The 23,595-nt window shown below is 46.0% G+C and overlaps 1 protein-coding gene across 5 annotated transcripts; it reads left to right on the plus strand.

Moving 5' to 3' along the window:
• Positions 1-1,016: 1,016 nt before the first annotated feature.
• AK2 (adenylate kinase 2) lies at positions 1,017-22,278 on the plus strand. Of its 5 annotated transcripts, XR_003005957.1 has the most exons (9): positions 1,102-1,238; positions 4,570-4,601; positions 10,496-10,621; positions 12,414-12,524; positions 12,653-12,747; positions 17,849-17,921; positions 19,108-19,303; positions 20,306-21,190; positions 21,383-22,278. XR_003005957.1 is itself a non-coding variant. In XM_024765268.1 (7 exons), the coding sequence occupies exons 1-7, from the start codon at positions 1,140-1,142 to the stop codon at positions 21,385-21,387; spliced, it is 705 nt and encodes a 234-aa protein (XP_024621036.1). In that variant the 5' UTR covers positions 1,017-1,139; the 3' UTR covers positions 21,388-22,278. The 5 variants fall into 5 exon arrangements, 3 of the variants coding, with proteins under 3 accessions (XP_024621036.1, XP_024621035.1, XP_024621037.1); XR_003005956.1 differs by lacking the exon at positions 4,570-4,601 and having other exon boundaries at positions 1,017-1,238; XM_024765268.1 differs by lacking the exons at positions 4,570-4,601; positions 20,306-21,190 and having other exon boundaries at positions 1,017-1,238.
• The last annotated feature ends 1,317 nt before the right edge of the window (positions 22,279-23,595 follow it).

A 23,595-nucleotide genomic window follows, 5' to 3' on the forward strand; every position in this document is an offset into this window, starting at 1 on the left:
TAAGACTCCACACTTCCACTGCAGGGGTCATGGGTTTTGATCCCTGGTCAGGGAATTAAGATCCTGCATGCCACGTGGCACGGCAGGAAAAAAAAAAAAAAGGAAATGAGTTGCAATAAGCCTGTGGGGAAACATAATTGTTTTATAATCACTCTCTGGACTAAAGGTCTTGCCAGGACCTCAGGGGTTGCTTCATAGGGGGTGTGGATGAAACGTTCACACACCAAAAATCTGTCCAAGAGAAGGTCATCTCTTTTGAGAAAAACTACCTTCTCCTGTTTATTACAGAATTCATTATAGAATTTTTTGAAAATATAAATATGCACAAAGAAGGGGAGAAGCTCCTGTAATCACACTATACATAGGTCATCACTTGTAACTATCAAACAAATTGGGATTTTGTTGCAACTGTAGTTTTGTATCCCGTTTGGTGAACATTTTCCCATGCAATTAAATATTTTATGCATGGGGGGGGATTCCAGTATACAAATTTGTTGCAATTTATTTAACTAAGCTCTTATTGTTGAACATTTAGCATATTGCCTTTGTTTTTTTATTTACTTGTTTTGGACTTTGGGGCTGTTATAAGTGCTTCAATTAGTATCTTTGTGAGACAGATCTTTACGTATATCGTAGATTATGTCCTTTGAATTCCTGGAAGTGGAATTGCTGGACCAAAGGATATTTGATACATATTTGCCAATTTGTCTTCTAAGACTGATTTCACCCATTTGTACTCCCACGGGCAATTTTATAGGACTTCACTGGGGTTGCCGGTGTCACTAACTGTCAAAAGCCAACCTAGAACTCTCAGCCGGGACTCTAAGCTTGCTTCATGTTTTCCCGCCCACTCCGCATACCCGCCGCGCGCCCCACACCCGCGTCCGTGATGGCCCTCCCCTTCCTTACTCCCTTACCGATCCTGTCCAATCAAAAGCAGCCTTCCCCAGTATCGCTGAGTGGTTGGTAAGATGAAGTTTCCGTCGCTCTCAGGGGTGGGCGGAGTGGGCTGACGGACGTGTCGACGGGCCAGTGTGAACGGTGAGTGGGGCGTGCGTGGCGTGCGTGGCGCGCTGGCCTGGAAGCGGTGGACTTGGGAGGAGTGCAGGCTGGTTGAGCAGCGAGAGGCTTCGGCCGCCATGGCTCCCAACGTTCCCATGGAAGAACCGGCTAGAGAGTGTCCTGAAGGCATCCGGGCCGTGCTTCTGGGGCCGCCCGGAGCCGGCAAGGGTACCCAGGTGAGTTGCTGAGCCGGGCTTGTCGGCAGAGCCCGTGGGACTCCAAGGTCAGGGCTGCCAGAGGTCTGGGTCGCCCCTGAGCCGGGCCGTTGGCTGAAGCCTGGAGGGATACCCTGGCTGGAGTCTGGGGTTCTAGCAGGTGTTTGGGGGAGGGTCCACATTGGAGGTCGAGGGAGTCTGAGTTAGAGTTCTTGAGGGACCCAGGCTTGAGGTGCCGTGTTAGGTGATCCTAAGGACTGATTAGATCCCTTAAGGGTTTAGACGCTGGGAAGATTTGAAGGGTAAGGTGCGCCCTGGGCTGAGGCATGTAGATTACAACCCGAATGGACGCAGGGACCCCAGATTGCCTGCGATTTGGTAGTGGGTTGTCGAGGGTTACGTTCCAGGCACTCGGGGTAGGGGGACGTTTCTGGTAATGACTAATGCCTGAAGGTGGAGTAGCGTCTCCCACTCATGGGGGAAAGCGGGAGCTGGCCTGTGCTGGTTAGGAGTACTGCTAAGAGAAATGAGGTATGACCTGCCTGAGACAGTTAAGTTGGGGGGATGGGAGAGAGTACCTCAATATACAGGTGAGAAAACAGGCTCAGAGAGGTCAGGCAGCTTTCTCAGGTTAGCAAAATTGACTTCATGGAGCCTGGAACCTCAGGGCTCTGAGTGATTGGAGTCTGAAGTTACCTTCTGCTGACCGTGGGGCCTCACTTGGCACCTGGGACATAATGGGCCCATAGATAAAGGTTGGGATTTATGATCTCACTTAGAATTTTGAAGCCCATAGGTTGGATTATCAATATCCTCCTCCTGCCTGGGGTCTGGCATTGCCCCCCCCACCGCCGTCAAGTTTTTGCTTGCTGTTAGGGTCTAAGGAGGGAATTCCTGAAAGTCTGATCTGCTAAGGGAATGGGGTTCTGGGTGCTGCTCTATGCCCCCTCTTCTCTTCTGAGCCCTTGCAAAGATTGCAAAGTCCTGGCAGACAGGTCATTTGTCTTACTCATTCTTGGGGCTCCTGTGATACCCAGCACATTATTTGATGAGGTTACTGGAAATGGATGAACACAGATTCATGTGGGTGATGAGGAGAAGGGGAGTCTTAGAGATTCAGTTCATTCCTGTGACTTTGCTTTTTGGCTGTGTCTACTAGGTGAAGAAAGACCGCTTCCCCTTTTCTCTCTATAGCCAGAGCCGATTTGCCCTTGAGGGTCATTGTTACCTAACCTCCTTGTCCTCAGTAACATTGAATGCTCCTCTTTCCTGTTGCTACCACCCTCAGTTATTAGGTAACCTGCAGTTTAGGAATGTTTAATCCCAAACTCTACGGACTTTTGCTGAGTGACCGAGATAAACGAGGTAGCTCAAATGCATCAGTTGTTTTTTCTTAGTTCATATTGAAGTTAATAATTTCAGCAGTTGTGAAATGGACAACCCATCCCTGTGCTGAGACAAGGGCTTTATAGTTTAGCAAGCTTTGTAACTTCTAAGCCTCACTGCTCTCGCCTGAAAAATGGGGCTAATACTTAACCTTACTCATTCAACATGTCATGAGCACCGAACATTGGAGACAGAGCAGTAAAGAAGACTGATAAGGTCCTTGCCCCCCTAGACCAAAAGTTAACAAGGATACTGGAAAATTATGTTACATATGTGTGTAAAGCACACCTAGATGACAACCTGGCACATAGTAGATGTTCACTAATTATTGACTCCCTATCTTAGTAACACATCCCCCCACCCCCCAACTCAGCTGTATCTCGGTGTAAAGGGTAATGTTTTCAGGAAGTTTTGAAGAAAATTATATTATGAGCTGATTTATAAGGGTGTATGTATGATGGGAGTTGGTCAGAGAAGGCCTTGTAGAAGTCGAGGAGATGTGATTAGAGCTGGGACTTAAGGGTAAGATTTACACAAGTCACTTAACCTCTGTACACCTTTCTCTCCATAACTGGAACAATAGGAGTACTGGTGGTTGTAGTTTTAATGGAGTTTTAAAGAACAGTGTTCCTAAATCAAAGGTTGCAAAGTGGCAGCCTGCAGCAGAATTTAGCCTGCAGACACACCCCAGCTTTTTATTATGAAGAGTTTGAATACACAAAAGAAGACAGGATTGTGTAATGAGCCCCCATGTACCCATTATCCAGCCCCAGCTACCATCAGCTGGTGGCCATTCCTTCCCCATCCACTCTCCCTTCACAGATTATTTTAGAGCAGCTCCCAGACATTATAACACTTCATTTGTAAATATTTCAATGTGTATTTCTAAAAGACAAATTCTTTTTTGTAAACAAGCACACTATCCCCTAAAAACAATAATAACAGTAAATGTTTACATTTCCATTCATTTGTCTCACAAATATGGTCATTTCAAGTCCCTTTTAATTTACAGGTTCCCCCCTTTTTTTTTCCTTGCAGCTTTTTTGTGGAAGTTGTTTATTCTGGGAGTATCCCTCTTTCTGAGAATTTTTTTGTTGTATCCCCATGCCATACTTAACATCTTCTTCTTTCTTTCCTGTAAAAAAACAATTAACCAGATCTGGGTTCAATTTTTGACCCAACTACCTCACAGGTGGTGGTGTGCTGTCCATTAGGAGGCATACTGTGTCTGCTTATCTCTGGTGTTCAGTGCCTGGGTCCAGGAATTCACTGTGGGTGGCAAAATGGTGATGTTCTACTTATATCATTCCCTTTTCATTTATTAGCTGAAATATTTCTATAAAGAGAAACTTCTCACCTACTGTTTGGTATGGTTGTACAGTCAGGGTAGGTTAAATGCTTGATTTATTCCTATAACTTGTCAGCTTTCAAAATAATAGGTTGACCACACAGTGTTTTCAGTTGTGAAATTTCACTTAAAAATCCAGAGCTCTCGTTTCTCTTGAGAAGTTAGATCTGGTGGTTCTGGGCCTCCGTTCCAGCAGGGCACGCAGTTGCGTGGGGATGCCGCTTTGGATGGTCCATGTGCTCTCCTGTCCCCTGCATAGCCCTCTTCGCTGCCTGTTGCTTTATTTGACCCACTTCATTTGTATTGCCTGCCTGGTAAATGCTTGTGATCTTTGATGTAAAATCCTAACCTGGGTTAGTGCCTAGTGCCTGCTCAGTAATGTTTGTTTTCTTCCCACTAGTGCTTCCTTTTATACCTGCATAACTCAGTATTTTAGGTATTTAATGTTGGCATGACTGAAATAATCTGTTTCCTTTTACAACTTTTCATTTTTAACTAAAATAGTTAAATATTTTTAAACTACCTGCTTTTGCATCAACATAATAATGTCTAAAACATCTGGAACACTTGGATTTGTTGTTTTGTTTAAATAACGTTACTTCCCTGTCTCCCTTTTAGGGTTAGATGTTCCTATGGTGTGGCCAAAACGGGTATGTTTTCTGTTTCCTCTGCCAGCCCCTTTCATAGTTTCTTCCATGTGTCCAGCTGACACCAGTTCTTCAAGGCCAGCACACTTAGGCCGTCAGCTGCCATCTTGCAGGTCAGGCTCTGTCAGTTATGTCAGTGCATTGACGCTCACAGTGCAAAAACCACTCTGTGAGACCCATGCTCTTACTCCACCTTTTACAGTGGAGAAGCTAAAGCTCAAAGAGCTTGTGCTCTAGGTTACAGGGCAAGGAATTGGCTGATCTTGCATCTGAATGACTTCAAAGCTCCTGCTCTTTCTGCTGCTATCTGCTGCCCTGGGTTAGATCTGTCTCCTGCCTATGCATGTTTTGTTGGATAAGTTCCATGCTAGAGATGCAGGGCAGCCCTTGCCCTCAAGAGGGTTAAATATTGCAAAATAGTCACCCTTTGCTGGGTTCCGTGACAGACCCTACCCCCCACAGCCAAAGATGTTACAGGTGTCATCTGATTTAATCCTGCAGCCCTAGGAGGAAGGTCCTGTTGTTATCTTTGCCTGGTAAACTGAGGCCTAGTGTGTATCTTGCCCCAGGACATACATAAAGTAGCAAAGATAGGATTTGAATTCGTGACTGATTCTTGAACAGCATTACCATCTTATCTTTGCTATCAATCTAGGTGTAGGGGCAGAAATGAACGTGCATGCAAGCAGTACTTACTAGTGCAGAGTACCATATGGGAAGTGTGAGATGAGTGACTGACAAATGCTAGGACAGTTCAGGGTTAGAAAAGAACTATAATTTGTTGAGAATCTTCCATTCTTCCTCCTACACACCCAGTGATGTTGGTACTAATATATCCAATTTATAGTGATTAAAGGATCTCTGGCCTGAGGTTACATGGTCAGTTAACAGGCAGAGCTGAAATTCAAACACAGGTTTCTGTGCTTTTAAAAAACTTTTTTTTTTTTTTTTTTTTGGTGGTCCGTGGGCCTCTCACTGCTGCGGCCTTTCCCGTTGCGGGGCACAGGCTCTGGACGTGCAAGCCTATGGCTCACGGGCCCAGCCGCTCCGCGCCATGTGGGATCTTCCCAGACCGGGGCACGAACCCGTGTCCCCTGCCTCAGCAGGCGGACTCTCAACCACTGCGCCACCAGGGAAGCCCTAAAAAACTTTTTTTTTTTTTTAAACTTTTTAACTGAAGTATAATATACATAGAGAAAGGTACAGATATCCTAGGTGGGCAGCTTGATGAATTTTCACATGTGAACACACTTGTGTAGCTTATACCCATATGAAGAAACAGAACATTGCCAGCACTGTGAAGGCCTCCTTGTGCTCCTTTCCACACATATACACACACTTCCCCAAAGACAGCCACTAAGGCTCTGGGGGTGGGGGGGGGTGTTAGTAAAGCCATGTGGTGTCATGGATAAGAGCTAGGGCTCGACAGTCTTGAGGCCAGTTGCCAGATCTGCTGTTACTAGCTTTGTGATCTTGGGCAACTTAGCCTCTGAATTTCATTTGTAAAATGCACATAAAAATAGTTACTACCTAACATATTTGTTATGTATTATACATACTAAATACTGTAAAACAATGCATGGAAAAATTGCTTGGCATCTTGCAAACACCCAGTTAACTGATGTTGATATGATTCCTTCTTGGAGGAAGAAAGGGTACTTGGGGAGGGTTTTTGGTGGGAGAGATATGCTCAGAATTTGACTGCAGAGGAGGGTAGAGCTTGGACCAGTAGGAGGAAGGGAGAGGGCATTCTTGCATAGAGAGGATCTTGAGCCGAGGTCCATGGAGAGGCTTATGTTATGTAATTGGAAAGCATATATAGAGCAGCTGTTTGCCGTTGTGCAGGGCATCCTGGTAGGGGACTTGTGGAGGCAAATTTGAGTAGCTTGGGAGGTATAGGAAGTTGGTTGTGGACGACACTGAGTGCTGGACTAAGGTATTGGGACTTCTCCCCTGTTGCCCTGGGGGAACGTTGAGGCTTCTGAATGTATGTTTGTTGGGGGGTGGGTAGTATGTCCAGCAGTATTTTAGGAGATGTTTGCAGCTGCATGTACAGAAGCATTGGAGGTGGAAGTGGGAAAGACAGCAGTAGAACGATGATTTCGAGGTAAGAAAACAAGTGAGCTTGATTAAATCAAATCTTAAAGACTGACATTTTCCCTTTATTTCCCTAAATGCCAGGCACTATGCTGGATTCTTTTGCGTATATGATTTTGCCAAATCCCCATAACAGCTCTGAAAGTAGACAGTGTTGTCTGTACAGTAAGTCCCCTACATACGAATGAGTTCCATTCCGAGAGCGCGTTGGTAAGTCAAATTTGTTCGTAACTAACACAATCAGCTGTATAGTACTGTGCTGCAATAGGTTTATAATGCTTTTCACACCAGTAATACATAAAAATAAAATAAAGAAGACATTTTTAATCTTCCAGTACAGTACCTTGAAAAGTACAGTGGTACAGCCCAACAGCTGGCATACAGGGGCATAGGGTGAACAGGCAAGAAGAGTTACTGACTGGAGGAGGGAGAGGAGGTGGGAGATGGTAGAGCTGAAGGATCGTCAGCTATAGGAGACGGAGGGCAAGCAACTCTTTCACTCGCGCCTGACGGTGATGGCACAGGTTCTGGTTCCTTGCTGGATTCAACTCTATCTACCCTCTTGAAAAAATGATCCAGTGATGTCTGGGTAGTACCTCTTTTTTTCTCGTCATAGATGATACAGTACTGCTGGATTGCATTCTGAATGGCTGCTGCAACCTTCGTGTACCATTCTACTCTCAGGCGCTATGCCTCAAAAACTAACAGTGCCTCCTCAAATAAAGAAAATCCCGTTGCCATTTCCTGTGTCGTGAATCTCTTCGGTTCTTCAGTTACTTCTTCCTCTTTTCTGTCTTCGTCCTTTCTCTGGGCCTCCAATTCCTGGCACTTCTTAGCAGTACCAGCTACATCACCGCTGCTTTTACACTTGTTTCAGGACATCCTGGGCTTGAAATAAAGATACTATACTTCTGTACTCTTATACAGTACTGTACAGTAAAGTACACAAAAGCGCAGCCACTTGTAGAGGATGCACGCACGTGACAATGTATGCCAGACACGTGAACTTACATGATTGGACATGTGAACGCACGTTTGCATCTTTGAAAGTTTGCAGCTTGGAGGTTCATATGTAGGGACTTACTGTACTCTAGAGATGAAGAAACCAAGGCCTTAAGGCTATATATCTTGTTCAAGCTGACACAGTGAGTAAACTGGAAATCCCGGATCTGAACCACTATAAAACCCAGTCTTACACCCCTGCCCCAGGGCTTCACAATCTGTGTGCGTCAGAATCCCACCATGCTACCCGAAAACCACTCAATCATACATTTCAAGGGCGGGCCCGGCTTTGTGTTTTTAGCAAGTGCCCCGGATGATTGTGATAATACACTGATGTTTGAGAACACTAACCTCACCATGCTGCCTCCCTAGTGGTTTTAGCCATTCTGAACCACACCCCCTTCCCAAACCACAGGTTCCTCCTACAGATGGGGGGCCTATTTCTTGGGCTCAACAGTAGCCCATGGCTAGTGAGACCCATGTGTCTCGGGGCCTCAGCAGCAGCTGAGTGTGGTCGAGGGGTCAGCAGCACAGCCAGGCCTGGAAGCTTGTTTAAAATGCAGATGCTCAGGGCCCACCCTGTAGAATCAGAATCTACATTTTAGCAGTACCCTCAGGTGGTTTGGAGTAGGAGAAGCATTCCTCTACAAAGAGTATAAGCGTGAAGTGTAAGGGGAGTGAGATACAGCTATTTCATCAGGCTGCTTCTGTAGCTTGCGAGTAAAGAGCAATGCAAAAAAGAAAGACCTTGAAAGGAGGTCTTTTATTTATTGAATGCCCACGGTGTGTCTGATATTTATTTCATTTTACCCTCACAACAGCCCTATGGAGTAGACATTATCCCTATTTGACTGGTAAGGGAACTGAGATTCTGAGAAATTAAGTAACTAGCCAAAGGTCATAAAGCTATTGAGGGCAGCCAGGGCTCATGTGCAAATCTGTCTGACTCCAAATTTCATGCTCTTTGCAGCCCACCCCATTGACTTCTGTGCAGCCAGCAAGAAATGAAGGAGTTAGTCTTCCGCCATGCCGCGTCTTCCCTCTGGGAGTGTGCTTCCACACAGCCGTAGAATCTAGTCACCTGAAATAGCACAGAAGAGTCCTATGGTTTAGAGTGGTAAAAATTGGAAGGTTAGGTGCTAACAGCTCTTCTCTGGTGTTTCGGTTACTCTTTCCCCTGGAACAAGCCTGACCTCCCAATTTTTCACCCAAGTTAATTTCAGCAACCAAGGAGAAAGATCGGCAGAAAAGCACAGCTCTCTGGGTTTGTGGCCACTGTGCCAGCCCGAAGGACCAGAAGGTTTTCCATCACCAGAGCGTCCTGACCTTCACTGGTTTCCCAAGTGTGGTTTTAAATACCTCATCTGGGTTCCATTTTGCTATGAAGTCAGTTCTCTGAGCTGAATCAGTCCGTGAGTCACAAACCAGCACTGTTGCCCTGAGCCCTATCTATTTAGCCTTTACCATGTGCACCTAAGAAAGCTCCCAATGAACTGGTTTGAGCAAGGGTCCCACCCTACTTCTTTTCCAAAACAATTGAACCAGAAAGCAAAGTGTTAAGCTCCTTGAACTGATTCTATTCCTCATGAATTCTGCATTCTTTTTTGCCACTACAAAACCAATGTCGGACTCTCCAGGGTCTCTTCTCTTCTAGTCTTCGTTCTGTGGTATAGTCACCAAACTATGAACTCATAGAGGACAGAGTCTGTGTCTCCTATTCATCTGTTTCCCTGGTACCCAGCAAGGTTCTTAGAAGAGGCATCTTCGAAGTATTAGTATTTTCTTTCTGTATGAATGAATATGGAATTAAGACAGGGATTACAGTAACAGCTGATGTTCACTGAGCACTTACAAAGTGCCTGGCCCTGCGTATGTGGAATTCTATATAATCTCATCAACCCAGTGATATAGGTACTATTACCATCTCCATTATACCCAGAGGAAATTTAAAATTTAGAAAAGTGATATAATTCTTCTCAAGTCACATAACCAGCCATTGGTGAACCTGGTGTCTGAAACCCAGGCGTTTGACTCTCAAGCCCATGCTCTTAGCCAAAAGGCTATACTGCTCCCTAAAGCTACCAAGCACTTAATGTTTGCCAGGTGCTCTTCATATATATATCTCATCTGATCCTCACAGCTACCTTCTGAGACAGAGACTTTTTGCCTTCATTTTAGACAAATGAGAAAACTGAGCCTCTTGAGAGGTTAAGTGATTTGGCCCGGATAATGCAGATACCCTAGTGACAGGGAAGGGAAGAACCGAGTCTGCCTGAGGGAGACTTCTGCGCCTGGCTCCAGCTGCCTCCCACACTGGTGACCACAGTACTTGACAGCCACACGTCCATCCCTTTGGCGAATATTCATTCAGCACGTTACATGCCAGGCATTGTGCCAGGTGCTTTATATACATTAACTCTTAAACTTCCGAGCAACTGTGTGAAGTGTTGGTACTGCTGTTCCTGTTTTTCCCATTTATAATGGGGAAACTGAGGCTTATGTGTCACTAGTGTGTCTAGTGGAAGTAGTGATAATAGCTGATATTTATGATGGCTTCCTGTGCTAGGTGCACTGTTTTAAGTGCCTATGTATTATCTCATGTAATTCTTAACTACAACCCTATAGTCATATGTTAGAATATAATGTAAGGTACTTTTATCCCAGTTACAGGTAAGGAAATAGGCATTTGTCAGAGTTCACATAGCCAGTAAGTGGCAGGGCCAGGTTCACACCCAGGCAGTCTAACTCCAAGGCCTGCACTGTTAACCATATCTTGTTTTTTGTCTTCCCCTTCATAGGCACCCAAGTTGGCTGAAAACTTCTGTGTCTGCCATTTGGCTACTGGGGACATGCTGAGAGCCATGGTGGCTTCTGGCTCAGAGCTGGGAAAAAAGCTGAAGGCAACTATGGATGCCGGGAAACTGGTAGGTTTGGTGGTACCAGTGAATGTTGATATTCCTCAGAGTCTAGATCTGCCCTGCTTAATAGGGTGAGCACCAGCTACATGTAACTACTGAAATTAATTTTAATTTAATTTAATTTAAAATTAACTTCCTCAGTTTCACTTGCCACATTTCAAGTTTTTGCCAGCCCGCACAGATATAGAACATTTTAAGCATTGTAGAAAGTTCTGTTGGACAGCCCTGTGCTGCGGGGTGTTTTAACAAACTGGCACATTATATGAACTTTTACAGTAGCAAGTTACTTGGTTCATTCTGAATTTATGACACTTATTTTATTCACGGTACTCTTGAAGTTCCTTTGTGCCGGCACATTTTGTAATATACCCAGGTTTTTTTGTTTGTTTGTTTGTTTTTTACTTTTTTTTTTTTTTAAATACACAGTTTTAAGACCAAGAATGAAACTGCCATCCCTAGGCCAGAACTCAAGGGTGATTCAAGAGAGGACTCAGGAAGTCTCAGAAGTGTTTTTAATCTACTTTTGTGATTCTGTTCTGTGTCTTTAACAGAGGGGTTGCTTGGCAGTTGACAAAAGTAATCCTTCTTATTTGGTGAATATAATAGCATTTCCTCTTGTTTTTAGTCCAGTTGATCTGATTGGAGAAGTATAATTTATTACCTACTAAATGTTTTTTGATTAGTGCCGGAGCTTAATTGTAACTGAGTTATTCTGGGACTTGGCCTTGGGAAGAAGTCATTTTGTGCTTGGCTCTCTGGTCTTTACGTATCTTAGAATGTTGGTTGGGGCGGGTGCTGGGCCTCCCGTCAGGCTTTGAGATTCTGGACCTGGGGTAGCCCTGCCTGTGCGCCCAGCTGCCCCTTTACTTCTAGCTTTCCCTGCATGTTAATGAGGCTGTAAGTCAAGCCATAAAGCTAGATATTTTGGACTTCGGGTCTTGGTGGAAGATCCCGTACTGAGAAAAAATTGGGTTGTGGCAATGAGATTACTTATCTCTAGCCTTCACTTAGTCGCAGAGCTTATACTTTGTCCCCAAGTTCACAGCTGGTCCCAGGAGATAAGAGCATTAGCTACCAAAATGTGCAGCCTTCACTCTAATACTGGCAGGGAACTTTTCTTGCAGTGGAAGCCCAGGAGGAAAACTGGTTTTTGGAAGCTAGGAAGGATCCTTGTTGGGGTTTTTAGAGGGGCTCAGAGGAGTGTTGGGCTGGCTTCTTGGTTCCTTGGTTCTGAACCAGTCTTGCCAAGGTCAGTGAACTTCTCTGTTGCTTCCTGTCCGAGACTGCCTGGGTTGCTTTACTGTTAGCCTAATCAAAATTGTGAAAGAGGTAAAGTTGGTGCCTTTCTACAATTCTGGTCAACCCCCATTCTCTCCTAGAGCCCTCCTTGGGTGGTCTCTCAGCCATATGTCCTCACTTATGTCTTGAAGACAGCTGATTGCTGAGGAGCTGTTATCTGATTGCTAGGACTCTGACTAATGGCCAGAGAGGCCTTCAGGACCTAAGAAATGGGGGTCTCCTGGTGGGGTGATAGGCACTCCTGTTCCCTCACCCAGATTACTGGGATACAGGAGAATCTCAAGGGAAGAGAATGTGTATATAGTAACCACAGAAATAATCATGAAACTGAATCTTCCAAATGGAGCCACTCCATATTTGCTCTGATTTTTGCTTCTTTAGGGTCAAGAACCTGTTTAGTAATCAGGTTATACAGACATAAACTTATGACCCTGGAGTTGGGCTAATGCCACCTAGTTAATGGATTTAACCCCAAGATTGTTTTGTTCTTGACTTCCAGGTGAGTGATGAAATGGTCGTGGAGCTCATTGAGAAGAATTTGGAGACGCCTCCATGCAAAAATGGTTTTCTTTTAGATGGCTTCCCTCGGACTGTGAGGCAGGCAGAAATGGTGAGTGGCTTGGTTTTGTATGACCATTGCATGAAAGCAAATCCTGGCCCTCTATCTCTTTATTCCTTTGAGGGAAATGGGTCTTATCAAGCTCTGGTAGCTTAGGTGGGCCACACGCTTTTTTACAGCTTGATGACCTCATGGAGAAGAGGAAAGAGAAGCTTGATTCTGTGATTGAATTCAGCATCCCAGACTCTCTGCTGATCCGGAGAATCACAGGAAGGTATTTGTCCCCTGAAGGTCCCTTCTTTTCATGCTTCCTCAGAGCTTTGTCAGACGACAGGAACTGCTCCGGCCTAACCCCAGCCATGAAGCTTAGTGCCGTTTCCACATGGATTGACCTTATGTGGTGACATGGGATGGGGATGTGGAAGGAAGAGAAGGGATCTGAAGTCCAGCAGCAACTCAGTCCTGTCACCTTTTAACTCTGACCCTAGGCAAGTTTCTTAACCTCTCTAAGGCTGTTTCCTCATATGTAGAGAGGAAGTAATAGTACCTGCTTCGAGGACCCATCATGCATGGTAGATAGCATGTTGTGCATATTTCAGAGCCTTGCTTACCTGGGTGCTTAAGAAGTACTAAATTCCTGGGCTTCCCTGGTGGCGCAGTGGTTGAGAGTCCGCCTGCCAATGCAGGGGACATGGGTTCGTGCCCCGGTCTGGGAAGATCCCACATGCCGCGGAGTGGCTGAGCCCATGAGCCATGGCCGCTGAGCCTGCACGTCTGGAGCCTGTGCTCCGCAGTGGGAGAGGCCACAGCAGTGAGAGGCCCACGTACTGCAAAAAAAAAAAAAAAAAGAAATACTAAATTCCTTACGTCTGTATCTCCATTTTAGTGCTTTTTAAGTCCGATTTCAGTTGAAGTTGCCATACATTGCTGTAGGCTTTTTATTATAAAAATAATAGGACCATCTACACAGTTTAGAAGATTGAGGAAAAACTTGCTCATGGTACAGCCAGCTTAGCGAATAACACTATAATTTTTTTGCGTGTTTTGTTTTAAAGTGCTTATTTCTCTATAGTAGTTAACGTTGAACACAGAAATGCTTCTGCCTCTGATGAGTTTGCTCCTAAAAAGTGCCACTGCTTTAGGCTACAGTTTCCTCAGCCCTCTTTCACTACCACGCTACCATCTGCTTTATGCCTTCCAAAAATATGTGGGAAGCTCTCAACCGCTAAGAGACCCTCCCATTCTTGTCCTTATTATGGGCTATATAGCTTTTTTTTAATCCCTCAGTCACTTTTTAAAAATTTATTTATTTATTTGTTTTTATTTTTGGCTGTGTTGGGTCTTCGTTGCTGTGCGTGGGCTCCCTCTAGTTGTGGTGAGCAGGCTTCTCATTGCGGTGGCTTCTCTTGTTGCAGAGCCACGGGCTCTAGGCACGCAGGCTTCAGTAGTTGTAGCACTGGGGCTCAGTAGTTGTGGCTCGTGGGCTCTAGAGCGCAGGCTCAGTAGTTGTGGCCCACGGGCTTAGTTGCTCCGCAGCATGTGGGATCTTCCCAGGCCAGGGCTCGAACCCGTGTCCCCTGCATGGGCAGGCAGATTCTTAACCACTGCACCACCAGGGAAGCCCCCTTAGTCACTTTAATGGAGCCTCAGGAAGGTGCTCAGCCTACCATCTTGAACCAGACTTCCATGACCATTATTTTTAATTGCTGCATGATATTTCACAGTACATGAACCATCATTTACTTAATTGTTCCCCAATTGTTGTACATTTGTGTTCTTCCAGTTTTCCATTGTTAAATTCATGCTTTGGCCATCATAGTACATGTAAGTTTTTAAATTAAGGGGGCAGTGTTTTCTGATTATAAATGTTATTACTTTGATTTCCTAATGAGGTTGAACATTTTTCTCCATGTGTCTGCAGTCCATATCTTTAAGGAGAGAGGCAGCAGAGTAAGTGTTAGAGGTGTTCTGGAAGGCTGTGTTAGATACAGTGAGATCCACCTTATATTAATTTTCTTTTCAAATGTCCAGGTTTCATGTTTCCAGCTATTGCATAGGCTCCTTCAGTGCAGGAATTTTGTTTCTTTGCTCTGGCACAGAGTAGGCAAGCAAAGTTGATGTAGTCCAAGAAGCAGTAGGGTTGACAAGAAGGGACATGACCAGGGCTGGGGTCCCGGACATTGCAAAGCAGATGTTAATAGTACTAGGTGACACGAGGGGCCTTTGATCTGATCAGCTCAGCTTCCTAAGTGCCTGCTTTGTGCAGGCACAGCTCTGGGAGCAGGGGACCAGTAGAGAATATAGGACAATATGCTGGTGCCCATGTCTGACCTCAGAGCGTCTACAATCCCTACGTGAAACCTGGGCTGTTTAGTGCAGTAGGGGTCCAGGAAGACAGCCTGGGGGCAGGGAGGGAAGTCTGGCTAGGAAAGGTGTAAAGTCTGACTTGACCTTCCTGGATAGAGAGGATTTTGCTGAGGCTTTCCCATAAGGGAGTAGAGGCAAGAATGAGTATGCATTGAGGGAGAGGCTCTAGCTAAGGCTTCTTGCAAAATGTCTGTCCAGAGCTGGAGAAATGGCCTGGGAGGCCGGGTGGTAGAATGAGTGCGGTTGGGAAGGTGGAATGGGAGCCTGGCTGGGGAAGGTCTGCCAAGGAAGAGACGGTAGACATGACTGAGTCAGGAATCATGGGATGTTCTTAAGCCACTAGGCGTTGTGGCAGATACAGCATTTTGAGAACATTAGCTTGGTCCTGGTATACAGGCTAAATTGAGGGAAATAAGAAACAGACAAGGACCCTACTTGGAGGAGCCTGATGTGATCCACCAGTGAAGTGATAGAGACTGGGGTTGGCTGGTGGGGCACTGAGAGATTCTGAAGAACAAACTCCAGAATTGTAGAGGGCGAAAGAGGCAAGACTCGGTCTCTCGGTTTGGAAGTGAGTGGTGTAGTGTGGCCCTCTCCCTTACAGAGGAGGAAACAGAACAGGTCAGACTGTGTAAAGGTGTTTTTCCAAGCCCACTTGCATATCAGTGGCAGAACTAGCACCAAAAACCTGCTTTCTGCCTCCTCGTCCACTATGCTGATTATTGCAAGAAAAAGAGTCAGGAACTAGCCAGTTTAATATGGATCTTATTTAAATCTGACATGATAAGGACCCCACTGTAAATGTCTTCAGAATTGGCTCTGACCTCACTTCTATGGGTTATTATTTTATTTCTTGCCGTAAGTATGGCTGGTGGGTTTTGATATTAACCTATTCAGTGTTGGCTCTCTGGTATCATTAGCCTAATGTCTTGTACCATCCCTATTTTGTGGATGAGAAAACAGGCGTCTGAAGTATCACACCCAAGGTAGCAGTGGCTGTAGCATCCCAGCCTGATCCCTCCACATCTTCACCTCCACATCCAGGCCAGGCTCAGTGGCTTGTAGAGCTGTTTTGGTTGGTACTTAAGACCAGTCCCATTTTAAGAACTTGGAGATTGGTTTCTTTTCCCTTCTAGGGAATGAGTCTTGCCTTCTTCTTAAAATGATACTTGGAAGTGGGGAAGGAGCAGTGTTATATGTAACTGGAGGGCTGAGGGAATCTGGGAATGCGCAAGAGCTGATGTAGAGACATGGAGAGGAGAGAATTGTGTTTGTTGCAGCCTGGCTGCTATGTGCCCTGTGCTTTCTAGAAGGTGAAGAAACAAGGTCCAGGGACTTCCCTGGCGATCCAGTGGTTAAGACTGCACACTTCCACCGCAGGGGGCATGGGTTCGATGCTGGTTGGGGAGCTAAGATCCTGCATGCTGCACAGCATGGCCAAAAAAAAAAAGAAACGTGGTCCACACTTCATGCCCCCAGCCCTTCCCAAAGGAAAGCTGTAGCTCAGCCCCGCAGCTTCTGCTCGTCCTCTCCTTGGGTCTCCTAGTGGGTGTCATTTCCCAGTGGATGCACCAGAGGAACCCCTCCAGCAACTGAAATAAAGGAGGGCCCAACCTCATGTTACATGATTGCAGTCACAGGCCCACTCAGTGTAACTTACTCACTCTGCTATCAATTTGTCCCCCATGCTGTAAATGGACCACCTTATTCTATAAATGGACCACTTGGCCCCCCAAAATATGCTGTCATTAAAACACAGTATCACATTTTACAAACGTGTGGCTTCGATAGTCTAACCCAGACTTTCCCAACTGATGTGCTGAGATATTGACCCCCTCAGCCACCAGAGCAAGCACGCTGAGTACTTTCTGTGTATGCCAAGAGGTGAAAAATGTTGGGAAGCTCTGGCCTAACAGACCGTCATGAGGAGAGTAGCCATCAGTTAAATAAGCAGACCTTGGTTGGCATAGAATTGGGAAGCCACGCGAAGTTGTGGGCACCAGCTGCCGAGCAGTGTTTGGCCTGCCTCCTTTCCTTCTTAGGTTTCGGGGCTCCTGTGGTGTGACCACTCCCAGTCAGGAGCGTGGGCTTGTTGCTTAAGGGGACACGGCAGAGATGCAGCTGCCAGCTACATATTCTGTGCCAAGTAAATGCTTCTTCTTGAGCTCTTTATTCTATGACTTAATATGTTGTTTTCCCTGATGCCTTGAATATTTCCCTCTGATGGCTGGGCTTTCTGTGTCTGTGTGGTCGCAGAGGTGTTCAGCATTGTCTGCTGATGTCTGCATCCATAGCCCATGTTTTTCCTATAGCACCTTTCTGGTTTTATAACCAAACTAGTTTAGAAAATAAGGTTAGTTTCTCTGTCCCCCGTGGCACTTTGTCCAAATCTCTGTTAAAGGATTACCAAATTTATTGTAGTTTTTTATTTCCACATTTGTCTCCCCCTCTAAATTAATCACTGTTTGTGAGCAGGGATCGTGACTCGTTGCTCTGTAGCCCCTGAATTCAGCTTAAGGCCTGAATTAGAATGGTCTCACACAGCCAAATTAGGCTGTCATTATACCAGCCTCTTCAGCCAGACACGTATTTTAATGTTGGGTCAAAAGAGAAAACGGCTTCCCTGGTGGCGCAGTGGTTGAGAGTCTGCCTGCCGATGCAGGGGACACGGGTTCATGCCCCGGTCTGGGAAGATCCCACATGCCGCATAGCGGCTGGGCCTGTGAGCCATGGCCGCTGAGCCTGCGCGTCCGGAGCCTGTGCTCCGCAACGGGAGAGGCCACAACAGTGAGAGGCCCGCGTACCACAAAAAAAAAAAAGAGAGAAAAAAAAAGAGAAAACATACTCCCTCTGGCATATGCCCAGTTATTTTCCTAAGTAAGAGATTCCTATAACGAGGTTCTCTGCTGGATTAAAGTCCTTGCATCCAGCTTCTCTGTCTGTGCTTGTCATCTTGGAGACCCCTGGGGTTCCGGCAGCCTGATTCCTGTTCATTTGCTATCTTGCAGACTGATTCACCCCGAGAGTGGCCGTTCCTACCACGAGGAGTTCAACCCCCCAAAGGAGCCCATGAAAGATGATGTATGTAAATTCAGGACGGGAAGTTTCCTTTTCTTTCCTTCCTCTCTCTTACTTCGCTTTTTTTTCTTTTTTCTTTCTTCCCTTTGTTCTTCCCGTTTTCCCTTTATTCCTACCAATATTACGAACTTAACCATGAGAAATATTGCTATCACGTAAATCACATGGGCTGTGGCTCATCTTTAGAGTGTCCCTCCAAGGGGTTTATTGCTTGACCTTGAGGTAGCCACCAGTGCCAGCCACTCCCCAGTGCCCAGTTTGTACCTGTCTTTTGTCCAGAGCAGCCCCTTCCTGGCATCATGGCAACCTAAATGGTGAACTAATCAGGAGAAGGCTGCTTGGAAGCCCCGGATTAGAGCCACGGTTGGAAGGACAGTACTGAAGAGATGTTTGTTGACCAGTCCTGCTTCAGAAGAATGTCTTCTCTCTCTAGTGACTGTACTGTACCCTACAGATTCGGAAGAGCTTGGCCAGGTTAACACTGCCAGGTTCCTATGGCAGTCTTTAATTGTTTGCAGATGTACAAGGGGGGGTCTCACACTGTAATATTTGCCATAAATAGTTCACCTTGTCTGTTTTAGAACACGCAGGCAACAGTAAGAATTTCCTGGATTTACCTTTGTCATGCGAGACAAGTTCATCAGGTCGTACAGGTTCCAAAGCTATCTGGCAACTTCGTCACGTTTCACAGAGTTGGCAGTTCTGTCACTCAGTGTTCCCTGTCACTTGCCACTTTCAGAATGTTGATGGCCGGCACCCCAGTGAAAACACTGAATACTTATGCAGCTAAGATCCTAATTGCTACTGCATCTGTGATTTTGATGTATTCTCCTGGTCTCAGGGGCCTCTGTCTTTCTTGTTTCTCACCCTAGAAGTGTTTGTCTTGGAAGCTGAACAGCCTGAGCACAAGCCATGAGAGAAAGACCTTGTCTGTCCCCCTGTCTCAGCCCTTTCCTCACAGTTGCTGTTTCAGGCTCCCTGATTTCTCTGGACCAAGTGGTCTGCTCCTGGGACCAACTTGCTGGGAATAGTGAAGTTCTTTATAGTTCTTTATTGGAGGGGGTCTAGAAGGTCTTGTCTTTCCCTCTGATGGACTTTGGGATCAGACAGCATCTCAGATCTGCATCCAGCGTTGGATTAGGAGAACTTGCTGAGTCCTGGCCTTTCATCCCCCTCTTCCTGTTCTCAGATCACCGGGGAACCCTTGGTCCGCCGATCAGATGATAATGAGAAGGCCTTGAAAATCCGCCTGGAGGCCTATCACACTCAGACTGCCCCGCTGGTGGAGTACTACAGTAAACGGGGGATCCACTCTGCCATCGATGCATCCCAGACCCCTGACGTTGTGTTTGCAAGCATCCTAGCAGCCTTCTCCAAAGCCACATGTAAAGACTTGGTTATGTTTATATAATGTTGGGTCCAAAAAGGAACTTCTTTCTTCTTCCTATCCCTGTTGAAGGAGTGGGTGGGAATGGCAGAGCAGGCAGAGGGAAGCTTCTTCAGGCCAGCAAGAGTATCATTTGATGTACTGATTAAAAAAGCACTTGCTTCATGTATCTTTGGTGTGTGTGCAACTCTCATCTCATCTGTGTGTGTGGGCGTGTGTGCGTGTGCAAATGAGTGTGTTGGTATAAGTATGTGTACACTCTCCTACTTTCTAAGTTGTAGGCAAGATTGCTTTACTAGCTGTTTATTTCTTCAGCCATACTCTAGATTATTTTTTGACCAAAATAAACTAACTCAGGTATCTACCAGGCATTCCAGTTCCCTAGTATTTTTTCCATCTCCAACAGCTAATTAGAAGTCCTGGGTCACATGAAGTCAGGCAGGGCCACAGTTCCTAGTGGCAGACTGTTGGCCAGAAATTCCATTTGTTTTCTCACCCGTAATGAAAAGCCAAATGAGTCAGTGTGTGGAAAGGGATCATTAATTTTTTCCCCCTAAACAGGAAGGAAAAGGCGCTTACATTATAGATTCCAGAAATTAACTGGGAGAGGGTATCAGCATAGAAAGAGCCAGGCCAAGTTGGAATATTTCTGTGAACTGCACCATGGTTCTGTAAAGTAGGAATCATCTGGGACCTGTGTTGAATACTGAATTGCTGCCAAAGAATTAAACCAGGTGAAAGGTCCTTTTGAATTTAGACAGTCTTCTGAACATCCAGGCTGGGCATCTGAGGGCAGCCAGTCCACTTCCCCAAAGAGAGACCAGGGTAGGTTTGTTTTTATTTTTAATGTTCGCCTCTCTTTCCAAGTAGGAACAAAACAGTGATTTGAGGATCATTTTGGGATCATTTTGATTAGAATTTATTCAAACCCAATCTCTCTGCAGGATGTGAAACCCAAATCAGATGTATCCCTTTTAAACTCAAACCATCTCCCTTCCAGATCCAGTCCTTCACCCCTTATGTCATGATGGTGGTGGCCAGTCTCCCCAAGAAAGGATCACCTCAAAAATAAGATCACCTATGGCAGTAACCAGTTTTTATTCCTAACCTCAGCTCCCAACTACTAAACATTTCCTGAGGTCCGTGCTGTGCCTTTTGGTCTCTGGTTTGATTTGGGGCAAACAGATGAATTAATAGACTGCTGTGAGGGACCACAAAAACAGCAGCCTCTGGAAAAAAAACATGAAAAAAATCAGTGGCAGGTCCAATAAATAATGCCACCTGCCCAGTGTAGTCTGCTGACTCAGTTTAGTGGACTATAAAGTGCCCAGTCCCCATCTGACGTGAGTTCTCCTGCTGTCTGTGGGCCCGCCAGAGGTTTTGTCCTCTGTCCACCTGGAAGCTGGCTATGGGTACATCTTGCAGGTGGACAGAGTGGCCATCTCGTGTCCCTCTTTGTCTGCTTCAAGTGAGTGTCTGCTGACTCTGCTCTGCCTTGTTTCCCTGGCTGTAAACTAACTCCATCCATTCTCAGCGGAAACCCAATCTGGCATGGGGTGTTTCTGGGAAGCACATGACTTCTGGGAATGGACAAGGAAGGGCAGTGAAACCAAAACTGTCAGCTCTGTCTGGGGATCTGGGCTCCTTCTGTGGGTGAGGGTGGCCTCGTGAATCTTGGAGTCGACTCCTCTTCAAGTAGGGACAGTTGCAGGCATTTGGCCTCAAAGGTGAGGTCCTTGAATGTTTGCTGATAGAGTGTGCATGATCCTTACTCAGATATTTGTCATCCATCTATATGCATTCACGTGTGCACACACGTGCGTGTGATTTTGGGGCTATCAGTGAAAACTGGAAGATCGTCGGGGTTGCATATGCCCTTTTGGGGGTAGGTACGATTCAATTTTTGCTTCATTTAATTCCAGAACCTTAACCTCAGCAGGCATGAGAGCTTTCACCTGGCAGAGAAATGTCCAGTGTTTATGCATTTGGTTGCCAGGGCGTGCATGCCAAGCTTCTCTGATATTTACTTGGTTTTTAAAAACCCATTTTGTTCTCTCTTGTTTCCTCTCTATTTCAGCCTAGTAACAGAAGGCCAGGCGAGACTGCACCACTGCTCATCACCCTGCGGCGTGATCCCTGCTCTTAGGTGCTGGGCAGAGGGGAGGGGTGGTCCGGGTAAGGATGGAGAGGGCGGAGTGGTGAGGGCTCAAGAGGAGAATGGGAAGAGCAGCAGTGCTGTAGTGAAGCAACTTCTTTTCCATGGAGTAGGAGCCTTAAAAAGTATAAGCAAAGGGAAAAATTGATTTTTTAGAACACTGATTGGAGGGTATAAATAGAAACAGGGAGATGCAGTATTATTTCTAAGGAATCACGTTGTCATTTACTCCAGACTGGTGACGATATTTTTTAAAGCCAGTGCCCTAAGACCTCAGCTTTTATCAGAACCTCATGCCAGCCCAGGAACGCAGGAAATCACACTGTTGTCCTGTCTGTCCTGTAGTTTGGAACAGGGCAGGAGTTGACTACTAACCCTGGTTCCCCATACCATGAGATCAAAAAGTCATCTCCCCATTTGAAAGAGATATAGAGTATGTTCATGGGGGTAGTGGCTCAGCAAATCAGGTTTACTGGAGTCCTGGGGCAGGTGGAGCAGGCTGGTCTCACTCCCTTCCCAACTTACCACTGATGTACCAGCCCGCCGGCTCTCGTGGGTAAGCTCTCGACAGCCACCCAGCATATGCCACAGCCCTACACTCTTGCCTTCCTCCATCCATGTCGTGTGAAAGGACCCTTTTTAATAAATGAGCAAGTGTCCTAAGCGACCTTATCCAAAGATTGTCCTTTCCATCCTCAAATCCTGTGACTGGGATCACTCAACAACACTGTGATGTATTATTTTCAATGAGGTGCCTTTCTTAACTGTCCAAATGCTGCCTTGTTTGGCCCCTAAATCAATAAAGTGTGTTAAATGTTTGTATCCCCTGTTGTGGCAATTTTTTAAGGGGATGTGGGCCAGTAAAATGACTGAATTCTGGATCTGACATTGAATTCTGGATCTTGTGGTCACTGGAAGTCGTGAGAAGGCAGGAAGGTCCAAGCATGTGTTCATCAGAAGAGCCTGCACCCTCTTGACCTTCAGCTGATTTGCAGGATTTTCTTGAGCCCAAGGACAAGGCAGCTTGGTCTAGTGGAGACCAGCACTGTGCTTGGAGTTCAGGGGATGTACGACAAATCCCAGCCAATCATTTACTCTGCTCCTGTTTCCCATGTGAAAAAGAGACTGGTGATGCCACCTTCTCGGACTCATTGGCAATAAATGAAATTTACAAGAAGCAGCTTTTTGCTTGGTGCCTGACACACAACAGACACTGGATAAACGCTAGTTGGAACCGAGGATACACAGAAAAAATATCTGCTTGCCAGGCTGGATGATTATTGAGCAGACAGTTGTCCGCAGCCTAGAAAGCCAGAGCTTCTAATCCCTAAGCCAGATTCTTGGCTGCCTTTTCAGCTGCCTCTTTAATATTCTTGGTTGCTTTGTAAATCCATTTCTTCCCCTGCAAAAATGAGCTTAAATCATTTGTCCAAACTGAAGCTCTCATGCTGTTTGGAAGGGCTGCCTTTGCTAGTGAGGTTTCTGAAAAATGACAGCTGTCCTGAAAACAGAGGAAGCTGGGCTGGAAGCGCTGTCCTTCTCCAGGCAGGTGCTCTTGCCCTGGAGAGAGGCAGGGCTGTCCCTGGCATATGAAATCCTGTCCCCTCTTCCAACTCCTCCCTCTTCTGTTCCACCACTTCCCCCACCTCTACAGAGTCATTTTCAGGTGTCAGCATGACTTATTTGTCCTGACCTTTTCACCCCCTGAGGTATTTAAATGCTCCATGAAAATTTTCTTCCCTTCTGTGATCATCGTGCAACAAACTGGGGGAAATCTTTTGTCAGAGCAGCCTGGGAGCACGCGTAGTATGGTTGGAAAGGATAAATTGAAAGAAGACCGGGTGAGCTGTTATTCACTCACTTCTTTGGGCTTGGCCTCATCTGGAAACCGAGATTGGCTGAGGTAAGAGTCGCCGCCGTGCAGGGAGGGCTGACAACGCCAGCTACTGCGCAGTGCCTCACACCTACAACCCCACAAAGCACCCTAGGCGGTTGGAGGTGTCTTCTCCTATCACACTCGAGGAAGCCTAGCCTCGGAGTGGTGGTCACATTCCTGAGGGCACCATAAGAAGCAGAGTTGGAACTCAGTCTCTGACACCGGAGTCTCCCCTTGACCTTGTTGCTGAAGTGATTGA

The sequence above is a fragment of the Neophocaena asiaeorientalis genome, unplaced genomic scaffold, assembly GCF_003031525.2.
Source record: "Neophocaena asiaeorientalis asiaeorientalis breed wild unplaced genomic scaffold, Neophocaena_asiaeorientalis_V1.1 scaffold409, whole genome shotgun sequence".
NCBI lineage: Eukaryota > Metazoa > Chordata > Mammalia > Artiodactyla > Phocoenidae > Neophocaena > Neophocaena asiaeorientalis.